The sequence below is a fragment of the Musa acuminata genome, chromosome BXJ2-6 (assembly GCF_036884655.1).
Source record: "Musa acuminata AAA Group cultivar baxijiao chromosome BXJ2-6, Cavendish_Baxijiao_AAA, whole genome shotgun sequence".
Lineage (NCBI taxonomy): Eukaryota > Viridiplantae > Streptophyta > Magnoliopsida > Zingiberales > Musaceae > Musa > Musa acuminata.
In genome coordinates this window covers 7,222,939-7,238,864 of record NC_088343.1, presented here as the reverse complement: position 1 = coordinate 7,238,864, position 15,926 = coordinate 7,222,939, and the positions used below count along the sequence as shown (strand labels likewise).

General features: G+C 39.0%; 2 protein-coding genes across 4 annotated transcripts; both read right to left on the bottom strand.

Moving 5' to 3' along the window:
• Window positions 1-130: 130 nt before the first annotated feature.
• Window positions 131-4,066, bottom strand: LOC103987267 (obtusifoliol 14-alpha demethylase). 2 transcript variants are annotated; one of them, XM_009405519.3, is made up of 3 exons: window positions 3,909-4,066; window positions 3,236-3,715; window positions 131-1,354 (listed from the first exon to the last, which is right to left on the bottom strand). In XM_009405519.3, exons 2-3 carry the CDS (start codon window positions 3,710-3,712, stop codon window positions 353-355), a joined length of 1,479 nt encoding a protein of 492 aa, XP_009403794.2. In that variant the 5' UTR covers window positions 3,713-3,715; window positions 3,909-4,066; the 3' UTR covers window positions 131-352. The 2 variants fall into 2 exon arrangements, with proteins under 2 accessions (XP_009403794.2, XP_064968080.1); XM_065112008.1 differs by having other exon boundaries at window positions 3,236-3,799; window positions 3,909-4,064.
• A 391-nt stretch (window positions 4,067-4,457) lies between these two features.
• LOC135614534 (chromophore lyase CRL, chloroplastic-like) lies at window positions 4,458-9,465 on the bottom strand. 2 transcript variants are annotated; one of them, XM_065112009.1, is made up of 9 exons: window positions 9,177-9,465; window positions 9,021-9,070; window positions 8,410-8,470; window positions 8,280-8,315; window positions 7,756-7,806; window positions 7,281-7,385; window positions 5,162-5,266; window positions 4,949-5,041; window positions 4,458-4,852 (listed from the first exon to the last, which is right to left on the bottom strand). In XM_065112009.1, the coding sequence occupies exons 1-9, from the start codon at window positions 9,351-9,353 to the stop codon at window positions 4,709-4,711; spliced, it is 822 nt and encodes a 273-aa protein (XP_064968081.1). In that variant the 5' UTR covers window positions 9,354-9,465; the 3' UTR covers window positions 4,458-4,708. The 2 variants fall into 2 exon arrangements, with proteins under 2 accessions (XP_064968081.1, XP_064968082.1); XM_065112010.1 differs by having other exon boundaries at window positions 4,527-4,852; window positions 7,293-7,385; window positions 9,177-9,460.
• Between the last annotated feature and the right edge of the window lie 6,461 nt (window positions 9,466-15,926).

Here is a 15,926-nt window from a genome sequence, read left to right as displayed (position 1 = left end):
CATAAACTATACTTAGATCAACATTTCAAGCCAGTCCAGCTTGGTTTGAAGGAATGCATCGACTATGTGACAAATGACAATTTGGGGATCAACTTTGCCAACTGTTTAACACACACTGACAAACAACTCAGAACAGTAGAACACTGGATGGCTTCAAGAGTACTGCAAACCACAAGACCAAAGCACGCGTCCTACAATTACATCTAGATTTAAGATCATGCATACTACAACAATGAAACAGCTAGGTTCGAAGAACAACGTCAGCAGATTCGAATGAAGATAGAGATGGAGACAACAAACAGTTGAATGTCCCCGGACAACATCCGTGGTTTGTACCGCACCATCACACCTGTTAATTGTCAATGGACAACTTACGCCGCTTGTATCGCACCATCACTTCTCCTTTGACCCCGACGACCATCGCATTCCAATCATTTTCAGGGAAGGGAGATATCAGCTCAAACTCAAAGTTCCTCAGCAAGTGGCTCCATATCGCCTTGATCTGCAAGTATGCGAAGGGCTCCCCCAGGCACCCATGCCTCCCACCCCCAAATGAAATGTATGAGAAGGCTCCAGCTGCCTTGTCTTCATCTCTCCCCGGTGCAAATCTGTCGGGATCATATGTATTTGGGTCCTTGTAGATGTAGGGAAGCCGGTTTGCAAAAGCTGGGGAGGTGGCTACTATGTGGCCCTTCGGGATATCATACTCCTTACCATCTTTTGTTGCAACTGTGAAGTCATCATGAGAGTAGCGGAGCAGCATTATCAATGGAGGGTGAAGCCTCAGAGCTTCTTTGATACAACGGTAGAGGACGTCCATCTCGGATAGGATGTCATGGTCCACCTTATCGCCGTGTCTCCTCATTATCCCCCTCTGCTCTTCGAGAGCAGCTGTGAGGTACTTCTTGTAGCTGAGCATATAAGCCCCAGTCCAGGTGGAAGTGATAGAACTGGTGTGCTGTCCTGCAAAGAGGGCGGCGATGAGCAGCCCAGTAATCTCTCCTTCAGTGGTTGGGCGACCATCCTTGTACCTTGAATCGATGAAGCACTGCAGCATGTCATCCTCTGATTTTCCAGAACTCTTGCGCGATTTAATGATGGTGGAGAAGATCTCAGCTATCCTAGCACGGGCACGATCACGTCGGCGATGGGCTGGGATTGGGAGGTAGGGGAATATGACACTGATGGGGCGCATGCCATTGTCGAGATCATGAAAGAGGGCAGAGACATCATCGAAGAGCTTGTCTCTAACTTCCCTCCCCAACAGGCATCGGCTTGCTGTCAATATGATCAGATGCTCCAGCTCATATTTCAAATCCACTGTGCCACTCTCTCCCCATTTCGAAAAGTAGTCCTGCAGAAATTAATAACAAATATTTTTCATAATCACTTGAACTATAAAACAGCAGTTGCACATGGTCCTTGGAGAAATACAGAAACTAATTTAACCCTTATTGTTTTAAACTAGAACTTTTACCAGTGTTAACATTAAACTATGTCATTGTTGATTGAAGCAGTGAAACCGGAAGAAGATGAATTTAAATATGAGGCCTTAAGAAAAGGACCATCTACATCATTAACCTTGGGCTTTTCTTCTATAAATATAAGAAAAATACATAATGAGGATTGGGTGTATTTGGATAGAGAGATTCACCCCAACCAAACAAATGATATTGAACCAATACATTAACAAAGGTTTTCTAATGAAGACAGAAAGGGGCAGCACTTTTAGACCCCTTGCAAAAGGATACTGCTATTAAGGTAGACCAAATCTCATTGTGTGATGTCATTATTTGCAGACCTGATGAATGAGTCCCACATGTGGATTCCATGCATCACATCTGAGGGTAATCACACCTCAGTCCATCTAAATAACATGATATCTTTGCGCAAAACAAAACTTGTCTGACATTTACAACTCCAGCCACATCATAGTGAGCAAATGCTGATCTAAGTGGCATTCGCATGCTTATAAATCTCAAGAGAATAGCTCAAGATCCAGGAAGCAAACATCTAACAGAATATGAAAAAAGAATAATCTGGATAAACAACAAAATCATATTCATTCGAGACAAATAATGTTCTGTGTTGCAGGGCTCATGTTTCTCTTTTTCAAAAACAAGTTATACCACACAAGTTTACAAAAATCTACTGTCATCAATAAACATTAGGGAACTGGAAATAGTAATAACAGAACTTGCAGAAAAGAAATGGACTTTGAGCAATCCACCATTGAACAAATATTTCTACGTAGAAAAAATGTGTTCTAAATTATGATCATGTAAGAATCAATCAAGTAAAACAAAACTGTAATTACAAGAACTTCATGAAGGGTTAGGAGTAACAACTACTCCAGTATCCATGAAGCATAGGAGTAGTTAACCATTCTTCATGAGAAGTTCATGAAGGGTTGGAGGTGCAATATTATATACAATTATGAAACTTTTATTCTGAATTATGAAAATCACAGAACTCACTGTTTAATTCACTGGTAAATAAGTTCCAAGTCTATGGCATCCAAAATGTTGATTTTTGTAAACGAAAAAAGTCCTCAATATTAAAAACCATTATTGGAGATAAATACTTCCATGATGTGACATCACAAACAGAATCATCTCATCAAAATGGTTCCTTTTAGAAGTATATGTCTCTGCTAAAAATGTAGATTTAAAGATCATGTCTCATCTAAGGGTTAGCCTTTTAGATAGAATGACAACTATAAAACTTCAATTAGAACTTTTAGTACAACTATGAAACTTCCAATAGAACTTTTAACATAAATAAAAAGACCATATCTCATCAGTTAAGAATACTTAATACGACCATGAAACTTTTAATACAAATTATGGAAATCTCAGAAGTTCATGGCGCACATTGATTCTTGTAAATAATAAATGCTCATGAAATCTAAAAACATAAAAAAAAGGTTACCTAATATGTGACATTAACATCTACCATCACATCAGAACGGTTCTCTCAAAAAGCATCTGTCTCAAAAGTTCTATGCCATGACAAAATTTATGTGAAAGGAGACAAAGTTAACATTCATGAGTTATAGCTAGAAAAAGAAGGCTATGTAGATCATGGATCTAAAGTTGAAGAAATAAATGTTAATAACAATCTAGACCACCAAAAGCTTGTGCATTATGATCGGTATAATTAGAAAGAAATGCTCAAGTGGCATAGAATAAAGGAATTGCAACCCAAAACCTTTAGTTAAGAGGCGCATAATTACCTCGGCCTCGACAATCATCTGGTCCACATAGCTTCGCAGTTTGGTCACCCTGAGCGCCTCCGTGAAGAAACGGAACTGCTCCTGCCGGACCGAGTAGTCCACGTCGAAGACGACGCCCGGCCCAAAGGTCGGCACATTGAACTGGTACACCTCCTGCTGGCTGAGCTGCGCCTCCGGCGCCTTGAAGAAATGCCCCGACACCTCCGGCCCGATGAAAAAGGTGATCTTCCGGTTGATGATGTTCACCGTGAACACACTACCGATCTTCGCGTACTCCTCCCGGATCATCGGAATCGGGCCTTTCATGAACCGCAGCAGCCCGCCGACGACCGGCAGTGCCGCCACCGTCGGCGGCAGCCGCTTCCTGGACTTGGGCGCCAGGACGGCGGCCACGATCTTCGCGAGGAGAAGGGTCACAAAGAAGAGGAGCCCAGCGACGACGAACTTGTGCTCCTTAAGATCCATCGCTGAAACCATGATCTGCACCGAGAAAAACTCAACAAAATTCGATCTTTCGAAAAATGGGAGGGGCAGAGATTTAGAACATCATCTGGGAGCCAAAAACTGAGGAAGAGGCAGGAAAAGGTCAACAAATCGAGTTTAAATGTCAGAAAACTAAACAATACCAAACAAAGAAAAAATTAAAGGCAAAGAAGGGGTGTGTACTCTCTACCTCAAATCCGAGAAGGAGGGGGGGAGCAGATTAGGCTCGGAGAACGCTAGGGTGTGGATACGGAGAGATCCAGGTGAGGGCATAAGTAGCGGTACGCGATATATCCCAAGAACGTGAAACGCATGCGATACAGAAAAATCACACTGCTCCATCTCACTTCGTTAATCGATACATCGATCGACACGCTCGGGTCGTATCCGACCAACAATTAATGCTGCTTGTAACCTCGAGTCCTCGTGACTCCGGAAATGTGGATCTCGTGAGAGCCCACAGGTGCCCCTCTCGAATGCTTCCAAGTAGATGCTGATTGTGTTTCCTGTTTTGCTCTTTTGGTTTAGATTCGTGCCACGCATCGTGTCAACCTGTAAATTTCTGCTAACATAATTGAAAGGCAGGAAAGACTGATATAAAATCAAGAGGAACGATGCTGTAGTTGTCGATGATCACATAGATGCTGCATAATTCTCGTGTAGACAACTGATGATTGTGCCATCCAGAGAGTAACTTGGATGAACAGAAACAGCAGAGTAAAATATCAACCACATTCAGTTTCAAGACAATTATCCCCCAAGGGGCATAAATTGCTCACCTGTGAAGCATCACTGCAGTGACTAACACTGTCGAGAACACAGATCCCATGGACTATATATCTTCTTCATGCACTGAGGTTATCTGGTGATACAGAAATCTCCTTGGAAAACCGTGAGTGTTGTCGATGAACTTTGCAGGAGAAGGGTGAGTGGGTCAAAATACGAACATAGAATAAAGATTTTATCTACCAAATATTTACATTATGAAGGCTATTGTTCACTGACTACAAAAGGATTATCCATCTTCTTCTCGAGTGACAATGTAGGGGGGAAGTTCAATGGTGAAAACATGTCGTCGTAACTTGACGGCGTTGCAGGTTTGAATTCGTAAGGACCTGCCTTTGGACCCCAGACCTGTGGTTTTGTGAAATCACACAATTAAGTAACCCTTGGAATCTACTATGAAACAATATGTAGGAAAGTTGTAGTGCAGCAAATTTTAGAGACCACCTGATTGCCTTCATCATCGTAACCTCTGTCCCATGTATGTATTTCACCGTTTCTATGAACTGTAAGCTCAGATGTAGAGTACAATGCGCCGTTCTGTCAATGAAGATGAATCTTGTTTATTCAAAGGTGAAGAATTAAGGACAATTCTCAGTCTAAGTCAAAATTGAGTGGAAGCAAATCCTGCACTATGATAAGAGGTTCAAAGAAGGATACCCATGTATTAGGAAAGCCGCGTGGTGGAGTTGAACCTTCATATAAGCAACGCTTTCCACGTTCACAACGGTTGAGGTGAACTGTTGTTAGATGTTCTGCAATATCCTGAAAAACAACCATAATAAATGTTTGAACATGTTATAGACAAACAAACATACAACAATGTTGAATTTCACTGCTGCTGCTACTACGCTGACAGCTCCACACATTTCACTGACAAAGGATAAAAACTTAAAAAAAGTAACGAGCATTGGCATTAGCTGTCCAGAAAATATTATGAAGCAAGCAGAGAAAGAGCTCAATCAGTAGCCTGCAATAATTTATGTATACCTTAACCTACTGCCGAACAATCTCGGGTAGCATAGGGGATGTCAAAATATTATCCCAAATAACGAAAGTATACTGTTACAACAATCAGGGTATCATTCAAACAACAGATGATTAAATATAGAAATTTTGCATCAAGTTTGTACAACTATCTAAAGATAACCCTATCAATATGGAAGAAGCTAACTGGTGGAATAAACTCAAATTGCGCAAAGCCAGACATAGGAATTCCATGTTTCTACTCTTAGGGTCCTGACATGATTCTTATTCTCCATTCTACCACTTCAGTTATGCAAATTCCACAAATTCCAAAGAGTACATGATCAGCCAAGAGTTCCAGCAATCTGAGACCTCCAGATGTAAACTTTCAGGGCGGTTTACACTTAGCAAAATAATAAAGCGATAAGAGAAAAATACAAGAAAAGGACAGGGAGAGACATGAAATCAAACATATTGCAGTTAAATGGGAGAGATATTGAAGACGAACTAGAACAGAAAAATGTTGTGTAGATTGCTGTGATTCAGTTTCTCACAACTTGTGTCCTAAGGATTAAAAATATGGGAAAATGATTTCAAAGTGAGAATTAACTGAAGGAGATTTTTTCTGAATTCACAGTGCATCTCATTTTTGCTTTCCTTACTTTCTCATTTACCATGTTTTGCTGATAGAACAGAAGGGACAGTGACAAAGATCCAATAGTGTAGTCTTAGTTGGCAATGGAATTTAGCTGCAAATAGCAAACACCTGATAACAGTCTTGAAAGAAAAATTAGAGCTAAAAATATCACAACATAAATCTAATACATAAATTCTTTAGTATGATCTAATAGGGGTTAGCTATATGATATTTTTAATGGTCAATTGAAGTTTCTTTTGAACAAGTTGTCATGATTTTCCTTGAGTCAACAAAATGTATAAATTTGAATCAACTCAGATTTCCCACAACTCACTTAAAGTATCTTTGGATAAGTTCAAATCTTCAATATTACCTTACCCAACTATCATGCTAATAATGCCAAAATTCAAATTTTAAGGACATAAAAAAAACTTCATTGTATAAGTAATTCATGTTCCTCCAGTTGCAATATAATATTTCATAATATTACAATTAGGTTTACCTATCAAACTTGAGCAGCAATCAGTGGAACTATGTGGGAGATTCTTTTTCCTTTATTTTGAAAAAGGAATTTACTTGTGACTAGCATCGTTGAAAAAAGAAAACAGTGGCACCAACAGCTTTGCTACAATTTTTTTCATTTTATTATGATTTGTTTTAGAATATCAGCCTGCAGTATTCTTAAGTCAACTGTACCTCCCAACTCCAAGAGCTACTCCTAGGAGCGATCTTATTCATGTTTCAACTATGATAATAATTTCGTCCATCTAACTTATTTAATCCTATCTTTCCAAATTCATGAATAAGCCCCCTGTGATCAGATATATCTATCTTCAGGAGTATTTGCCGATTATTTGGAAACATGTGTAAAATGAGCATACTGTTTGTGTGTTATAATGTGATTAAACATGAGAGGTTTAAATGCTGCAACATTAGCAGTACCACGTCATAAGATATTAATGACAACATTGCTAATTAAGCATTATGGTTTGCAGCAAATCAATAGATATTAAAATAAAGATTTCAAGATTAAAACCAGAAGAGAATATGATATCTTGTAAAACCCCTTTTTTTTCCATTTCATTTGTCAAAGAAATATTCTTTATATAGACCACACTGCAAATATATCCATATAAAAAATAGGACAGATACTAGAAATCAAGTCAAGTTCCTTACACTAAGACATACCCCAATAACCTCCTCAGGCTGTGGCCTCTGATCCATTGGACGATCACAAAAGTTTTTGTACTCTTCCACATCTCTTATTGCATATGAACTCAACTGTCAATTGAAAATATTTCAAAGAATTAGAGTCCACGATAGTAAACACATAAGATGATGCCAGGCAACTGATAGGAGTTTCAACAAGCACGCAGTTGGCTCCAAGGTTCAGGTAAAAATGTGTAGTAGCCAGAACATGTTGGTATCTTTTCCAATTCATAAGACCGTTTGGATGCAATGTCATTCAGAAACTTGTTAGACAACATAGGCAGACTAAATCTTGAATGTTTTGAGATGTAAATCATTCTAAATTTGATAAAAACAATAATATGAAGTCCAGGAACCAAAACAGCAACATTAGCAATCCAGAAGATTAAGATAGAATAAGATTTGCTGCTGACTTATTAAAGGAATTTAAAGCCATTCTCACCTCAACATCACATTTCATCTCTTTTGGACAAGGCTTCACCATATAAAATCTCTGCAATGATGTTAAGAGCCATAAGCAGCTTATCATGCTCCACACAAGTCAATATTGGTTGAAAAACTGCAGTCAAAAGTGAAGAGAGACACTGCAACAGCTAGAATTGGACATAACATTTGAGCCTCATAGTCTTTTAACCGATCTACATGTTTTTTAGACCTTAGGAATAATAAAGAAAATATCATAATTATACTTTTTCATTTTTTTGGGAAAAGGGGAGTGGATGAGTTCCAGCTTAAGAAAACAAGAAACATCACATAATCATAAATAAGAGAGTCGCAGGTGATTTGGAAGCGAGGAAATGGATAGGTAACATAAGTCAAGCCTGTTCTAGACAGGAGTGAGGACGACGGTGATCAATTCTTCTATCATTCTTTAGAAGGGGGGAGGCCTCATTCATTGAATCTGAAATAAAAGAGGAGGAAAACTAAACACTGATGGCATAAGTTCTTAATAAATAGTTATCATACTTGTCGAAAAGGTTTGTGAGGAGTTCTCCAAAATGCCTGCAAAAAGATAAAAGAAGAAAAAAAAAATATATTCATATTTTGAAAAAAAAAAGCAGAACAAAACGTCAAGGAGGAAAAGCCGAGAAGGGACCTGTTCAAAGTATAAAACCCTTGAGCCATCTACCATCTCAGCCGCTGGGCACATTAGCATTCTGTTTAGAAGTAATGCTGTTAAAGAAGAATGCTTGCAACATAAAGAATGACCACAATGATATTTTATTAATAAAAAAAATCAGCTGATCACATATCAAAAGGCAAAAACTACAGAATGTAGGCAACTCTCACTGGTACGAGCTGCAAAAAGATCATCTGAAAAGCAACCCTAACCTCACCAATAAGCCGACCTAGATGGAGACTTCAGCATAATGAGCACTGTGCCTTTTAACATTTGAATCATCTTAACGTTTTTCATATTTGCACCGGATGTAACTCAATTTGGTTGATTAAAAATAATCACTAGTTCAAAGATCTAACTCCTACTAGTGCGACCCGCTAAGCCACTGGAACGAAATTAATTTGAAGAAGAGAAACAAATGTAACCATGATGATTATTTATCAAAACATGTAAATGATGTACACACAACTCCAAATATAAGCTATTAGATTTTGATATGCACACACATCCGTGGCATTCGAGATCAGAGAACTTGACAATCTTTGACAAGAAAACGAAGCATTAATCACTGAGATACACGGGCGCACCTTATGTTGAAGTAGTTGTCGGGATCATTGCGAGCCTGTTCTCGAGAGAACTTTACACAAGCAATCGAAACAAACTAGTTAGAATCCATAACACTGCATACAGAAACCCAATTCGAAGCAAGAAAGGAGAAAGATGGATTATAAGATGGGGAGAACCTTCTCTCCGGAGAGGGAATCGGCGACGGCGCGGGCGTGATCCCACCGGGTGGTGGACTTCCTCATCCGCCTCAGCAACAGCGCGCCGCCCAGCAGCAGGAGCGCCTTCAGAGCAAGCCCTCGCGCGCGGCCCGCGGCCCCACCGCTGCTCGACTCCGATTCCGTTCCCGTCCCCATCGCCCTCCTCCTCCTCCTCCTCCTCCTCCGCCGCCGCCGCTGCGCTTCCTCTAAGAGAAATCAACGGCCGGGGTACGAGAAGCAGTCTACCGAGCGAACTCTCGCGTCGCGGTGCAGTGGCGTCTGGTTCTCTCCTTGCAATGCTTGGCGAAATAGGGACGGGGAGGGATAAAGACACGTCAAACGCAACTGTTGCGGCTTGTTTTTTTGTTTCCTTGTTTTTGTTTTTAGAATCAAACATGCTGGTTCTTTTAAACCCCGATAATGTGAGATATTACAAAAATACCTACCACCGACGCTCTCATGCTGTTAAGAGCAAACGTGTAGCCATGTCATGTCAACTTAATGAAGTGATTTGTAGCGACGATTGAAATGAAATTAGCATTAGATGCGTACCTAACGTTTTACATAATAGATCGTAAGTTAGATTGTGACGGACTGATATGTCTGCCACTCGGATCTTAGTTTGGTTTATTTTCTAATAAATATGCCTCTAATATTTAATTTTGTGAGGATTTTAAGAAAATTATAGAAAATATTTTTTTCGGATGAAATAAGTTCATATATACCTTTTATAATGTGTTAGGTGAGAATTGACTCGATAACTAATTACTTGAAATAATTCATCATTATTAAATTATGAAATTATTTATCGAATGATCGATACGCTCTGATACAATGTGTTAGATGATCACTGAATTAAGAAAAGATTCGATAAATAATTATTTAAAATAATCTATCATCATCATGTATTGAATTTTCGGTTCGATTATGACGCCATGATATGTCAACCATTCGAATCTAATTTTATTTTTTTATTAATAAATATACCTTTAATACTTAATTTTATGGAATTCTAAGAAAGGTATAGAAAATAATTTTTTTTCAATGAAATAAGTGCATACTAAGGGTCTTTTATAATGTGTTACGTAATCAATGAAATGAAATGAGAATTGACTCAGTAAATGATTATGAGATAACAGTTCACACTAATGCTATGACTTGTCAACTATAACACAAGATCTTGTATACCTTCGTATTGGTATTGAATTAGCATTGGTCTACGATATCATGTGTCATTTGATTATTTATGTGTGATTGAATCTTGTATTAATAAATAAAAATTATAATTAATTATTTTATAATTTGTGAGGTAAAAACTCATCTAAAACCAGAATTAAGGATGAATCAATCAAAGTAACTCCTATTTAGGAATGATCAATGTATATAATCCTACGTGTATAAGTAAAAATTTATAGTTGCAATTTGAGATTGTGGCTTATGATCCTACTTACACAAAACCCATCATTTTCGATCCTCCTAAGTTAGATATAGCTCTTTTGTCGACTATTTTAAGATTCCACGGTCAATCATTTGTCAAACCTCCAACGTAATGATGCTCAAATTATAACCATACGCACGGAAACCTTCTACAACCTAACTTGATAAGTTGATTTGGGCATTTCAAACCGTTGCCTCTTTATATTCTTCTACTAATCCGAATGATACAACACGGTTTACACTTAACTCCAGTTACTCCTTATTTCTTAGCTCTAATTCCATCATCTACTATAGCCCCTAGTTTAGTGGTAGAGTTGCACTCGATCGATCTATATTAAAGGAATAACTCTCATCAAAACTTTTCTCATGGGCCACTCGATAATCCACTCCAAGAGCTAGAGGGACCAAAGGAATCAATTGCTTAATCGAGATGGATTATAAGGATATAAAAAATAAAATCAAGCAAGAAAAGTAGTCTAAAGTCGATCTATATATAAGGTCACATTTCAAGTATTATGAAGGAGTCAATCCCATGGGGACTTCTAATGTCAATCTTAAAACCATACGTAGGAAGCTTTGACCTCACCAAATATATAGTTACGTTCACGTCAAAAATAATATTATTCGGGATAGTAAATTCCCTCGTATGTCATACATTTTTAATAACTTTTAGAGGGTGATAAGAAAATTATTTTCTAAGTCGCTTATGGAATCAATCTCCTCGTTTGGAAAACTTGTTATGGAGTTCGAGCTTAACTTTATTAGTTATAGATTACCAAACATATAACCTCTTGGACACCTTATACTCAACCAATTAGTTGATCTCATATTCGAGGCACCAAGTCTCCTGGACCCGAAGCTGCTTGGTGAGCCCCTCCACCTTCTACAATTGAGCCTTCTCGATGATATCTGCATATGACATTAGTAGTACATCACTAAAACGATATTAGTCAACACTCACTTTAATTATCAACTACTTCAAGACATCGACATCGATTCCTCATTGGCTCTATCGACTTGCGCCTCTCCACATCTTGAAGGTTGAACGTGCATTTTGATTACATATGATTGAAAAAATGATAAACAAACTTATCATTATAGACAACAACATAGCCAGAACGTTACTTGGCTTAATAATCCTATAATCTATTAAACCCAACGTGGGAGTCTAGTAATAAATAAATAGTTGCATGTTGGATATAATATCATCATATGGCCTATGGATTGATAGGCCAATAAATCAAACACTAAAGAACATGGGGATCACATGTGAGTGTTAAGTGGTGATCAAATCATGAGATAATATGCACCATAGGACGATACATATCCACTAATGAGCCAATGTGTTGATCATCGAAAAACACAAGAATCATACATAGCTAGCAGACAGTCTTATTATAAGACATGCTCACCACGGGATGATACATGGTCAAACGACTATTTGTCCAAACTTGTGATTGGAATTATCAACCTACGTAGGCACTAGGTTCCACGAACATCACGTAAAGTTTTTACTTGAAAATATCACACATCCCCCTCTTCTCATCGACGATTATAAATATAATCGTCCTTAGAGTCACTCATAAAAGAGATCCTATGTGAGTTTCCACTACTTCACTTCAATATAAGTCCGATCAAATCAATCTAACCCAATAACTAACTTAACCATTAGAGGGATAGAAATATTCTTAATTTAGTTTTACAGGTTTGATACTTTACGAATAATAACCTAAAGTTTTAAAACATACATCGATTTGATTTGAATCACCATCCCAACTCGAATAACTATAATCTACGTTAATACGTTGAATCAACACTTAATGTTATCTTTAATAAAATCAATATCTTATTCTAAGCTACCCAAATTCAATCATTTTAAGTAATGATACTAATACAACACAAAAATATTTTGATCCTCTCAAATTAGTGACTAAGTCCTAAAATGATATTCATGTATGTGTAGATACAAAGGAGAATATTCTTTGGAAAAAAGAAGAAGATAAATATACACATATGTAAACCACTAAATAGCAAAAAAAAAAAAAAATTAATATTGGCCTATAACCTAAATAACTTAGCTTGATCAATGAGAAAGATGCCGGAATATTTTGCATTTCGAGACATAAATAAATACGGTTGTCTATCCAATTTAAATTAATCCAATGTAATTTACTTTTCAAAGTGTCCATAAGAGAAATCATTTAGCATTTGTAACTTGAATGATGGAAACAAAAAAAAAAATTAAACACATAAAATGTATACATTCTATGTATGTCTACAGTGGGACATGCATGCTAATATCATTTTATATTGGATATACAACCGTATTTATTTATGTCTCAAACAACACACATACTAATATCATTTTATATAATTTTTTTTAATTATAATTATCGATTTACTGAGAGAATATACAACTTATATGCTATATTGATATGACACGTCGTCGAACAGGTTTTTTTGTCTGTTCTGAAATTAACATGACACGTATAATAAATATCGATCGGATGATTTACATTTTGACCAGTGAAAAATAATTATCACATGACGATATATGAAGATGATAATGTGAAAAATAATTATCACATTAATAGGAGTGGTTTTGTCTATTTATCGCATTCGAAGCAATTGGCACGCACCCAATCTCAAGTCATGCCAACTACATCTCCTCTAACACAGGCTCCCAAGTCTCTCATGGTTGATCACCAACTGTAAGAGAGTGAAGCTCCATAAGGGATTCTATCCGCTCCTCTCTCTCTCTCTCTCTCTCAGTTAGGACGAGAGTTATGAAGGGGATCAAAAGTTCATTCTATATAGATTTAATATCAAAAGTTCTAATCCCGGCCAACAGCACTCGAGTCGTTTGATGATATTCCTATTAGGAAAAACGAGGATCGAAGACTAAACGAGACGGTCAGCGCCTCGTCGGTACGCACCTCTGCGGAGCTCTCACGAGTCTCGGCAGCTCGCTGGGCGCCTGCAACGTCTGCTCTGCTCCACGCGGTGCGCCCCCCCGTTGGTGGATGGACGGGCCCCTGCCCGAGGCTCCAATCACAGGTCTTCTTCATCCTCTTGTCCTCTCTCCGTGTACCCGACGCCCACTTTTCACGACCTTTCTTTGCCATCATCGAGTGCCTTTGTCTCGTCGACGGTCGTGACAAATAAATATTTATTTTTTGTGGATCCATAAATATCATATCTTACTTAATTTAATGTCTTTTCAACCATCATAATCTGTTTTTATTATCAAATATATACTCACATAAGTATCATATGGACATGACGTTTCGATTAGCTTAAACTTTTACATGATATTTTTATTATTATTTAAAAAAATTCTAAACTTCTAATTAAATGAAGAATATTTAGATATTTTCTACGAAGAAGACAAAAGAAGAACATAGGGCAGAACTGTTGCAGTCACATCGACTGGTCTGACCAAAAATATGGTAATACTTTTCTATATATATATATATATTGTGTGATTGATCCGAACATTAAGCTAACATTAACGTGACTTCGTCTCGTTTAAAATAGCGTAGCAGGGAACACGAATCTCCACGCTAATGACCGCCGTTTAACTCACACGTGGGGCGGGTGGCGTAGAAACCCGAATTCGCACCCCGACCCGTCAAAAATTACTCGTGTCGAGCAGAGACGGTGTGAAGATCGGACGTCGCGAGATATGACTGGCACGATTAGAGCGGATCGGTTTTTCGAGACCTGAACGGGTCGCACTTCAGTTTGAGACCCGCAAAGCAATCGTCGAGAGATGCTCTTACAACCCTCGTGCAGTCACGCGGCGTGCCTACCTGCCTCGCGATTGCAGGACCGAAGGAGCCCACCTTTCGGTGAGACCGGTCGCGGTAAAGCGTACGAAAAGTGACTCTGCTGATAGCTTTAACCCGAGTTAACGTTTCTGACACGTTGGTTGGGTTTGGTTAGTAGAGGGGACCGGAGGCCCACCTTGCTTGGGTAAGGCGGGAGAGTTGTCGGGTCAGGAAGGGGCATGTGTGGGACCCGCCTCCTCAGCTCCTCGGGGCCCGCACCCTGGCGACAACTGCTTTTCCCTCCCTTTTATTCGCTAATTACCTACCTCACCCCTCAACCACCCACCCGCGTTTTCTACTGGCCAAAACGTTCCCCACGATCACCTGCCTACCCACAGCTCGATGGACGGCCAGGATCGTATCATCGAGCTTGTATGGGCCAAGCAGCTTCGCCACTTACCTACTCCGTCACCGGATTTGTGATCAGATGTCTATATAGAACAGAAAACAGTGTCTACATTTTCGTATATCGCGCAAGCTGTCCTCAATAGCCGGACGAAACACGCCACGTTTGGGCAGTTCATAGGCCGCCGTTTGTAGCGCCACATCCAAACACCTACTCGGAAGGAAGGAGGCCGTTACCTCGGACGAGTAACGCATCGAAGCGTGGTGCGGGTGGCGTTACGGCACCATCATGAGCGCGTTACGTTCACCTCCCGTAAACCGACACCCCTCCAGCATAGGACTTCATTGGGCCCAATAATGGCCACCAGATATCCGACGCGTGTCATGTCGAGGCCCGGGACCACCGGAGCACGACCAGCAATTAAAAAAGAAAAAGTAAGAGAAACTTATATTTATATACCTTCAAATCTTTTTTTTTTTCCGTGTTTACTCGTTTAGATTTCGGTTTAACATATATATTCCTTAAAAAAACAAATTCGTGTTAATTCTTTGACTTTAATTAATATATTTGGAAAAAGAATCTATTTTAAATTAACATCTGAGGATCATAGTAATCATGAATTTTCTGACAGAAAATATCTAAAAATATATTTTAATATTTAAGAAATTAAATATGTGGTACCAGACTTTACAGGAGTAAAGTGTGGTTATTTGCAGAATTTTAAAAGGGTAGATTTATAAAATGGAAAGTGGAAAAGGATTCGAATTAATAAAACTGGAGGAAAATGGTTTTTTATTTTCAGGGCGCTGTCCGTTAATAGCACGACACAGGCGCCCCCCGGGGGCGAGACGGGAAGGCGCGACGCCGTCATGGCTTTTTCCTTTTCGAGGGAGCCGCTCGCCTAACGGCACATTGACGGCGTCCTCGCGGCCGGTTCGGGTTGGGGAATTGACCGTGGTTGAAATGATTGCTTCGGGATTTTGACCCGAGTTAAGCCGGGTGTGATCTCGTGCTGGGCTGCTACGCAACAAGCCGATGTCATTTCGAATGATGGCTCTTCCTTGCTGCGGGTCCCACTCCGGATCCCCTCACAACAATTAGTAGGACGGTTGTTGG

What these genes read in the sequence shown, in the direction of transcription:
- LOC103987267 (XM_009405519.3), bottom strand. Translation starts at nt 3,712, where the DNA reads ATGGTTTCAGCGATGGATCTTAAGGAGCACAAGTTCGTCGTCGCTGGG. An exon ending in AGATGATTGTCGAGGCCGAG is followed by an intron (nt 1,355 to 3,235) that starts GTAATTATGCGC and finishes TAATTTCTGCAG; the next exon opens with GACTACTTTTCGAAATGGGG.
- LOC135614534 (XM_065112009.1), bottom strand. Translation starts at nt 9,353, where the DNA reads ATGGGGACGGGAACGGAATCGGAGTCGAGCAGCGGTGGGGCCGCGGGC. An exon ending in GGGTTTTATACTTTGAACAG is followed by an intron (nt 8,316 to 8,409) that starts GTCCCTTCTCGG and finishes ATCTTTTTGCAG; the next exon opens with GCATTTTGGAGAACTCCTCA. An exon ending in GCGGCTTTCCTAATACATGG is followed by an intron (nt 5,042 to 5,161) that starts GTATCCTTCTTT and finishes CTTCATTGACAG; the next exon opens with AACGGCGCATTGTACTCTAC.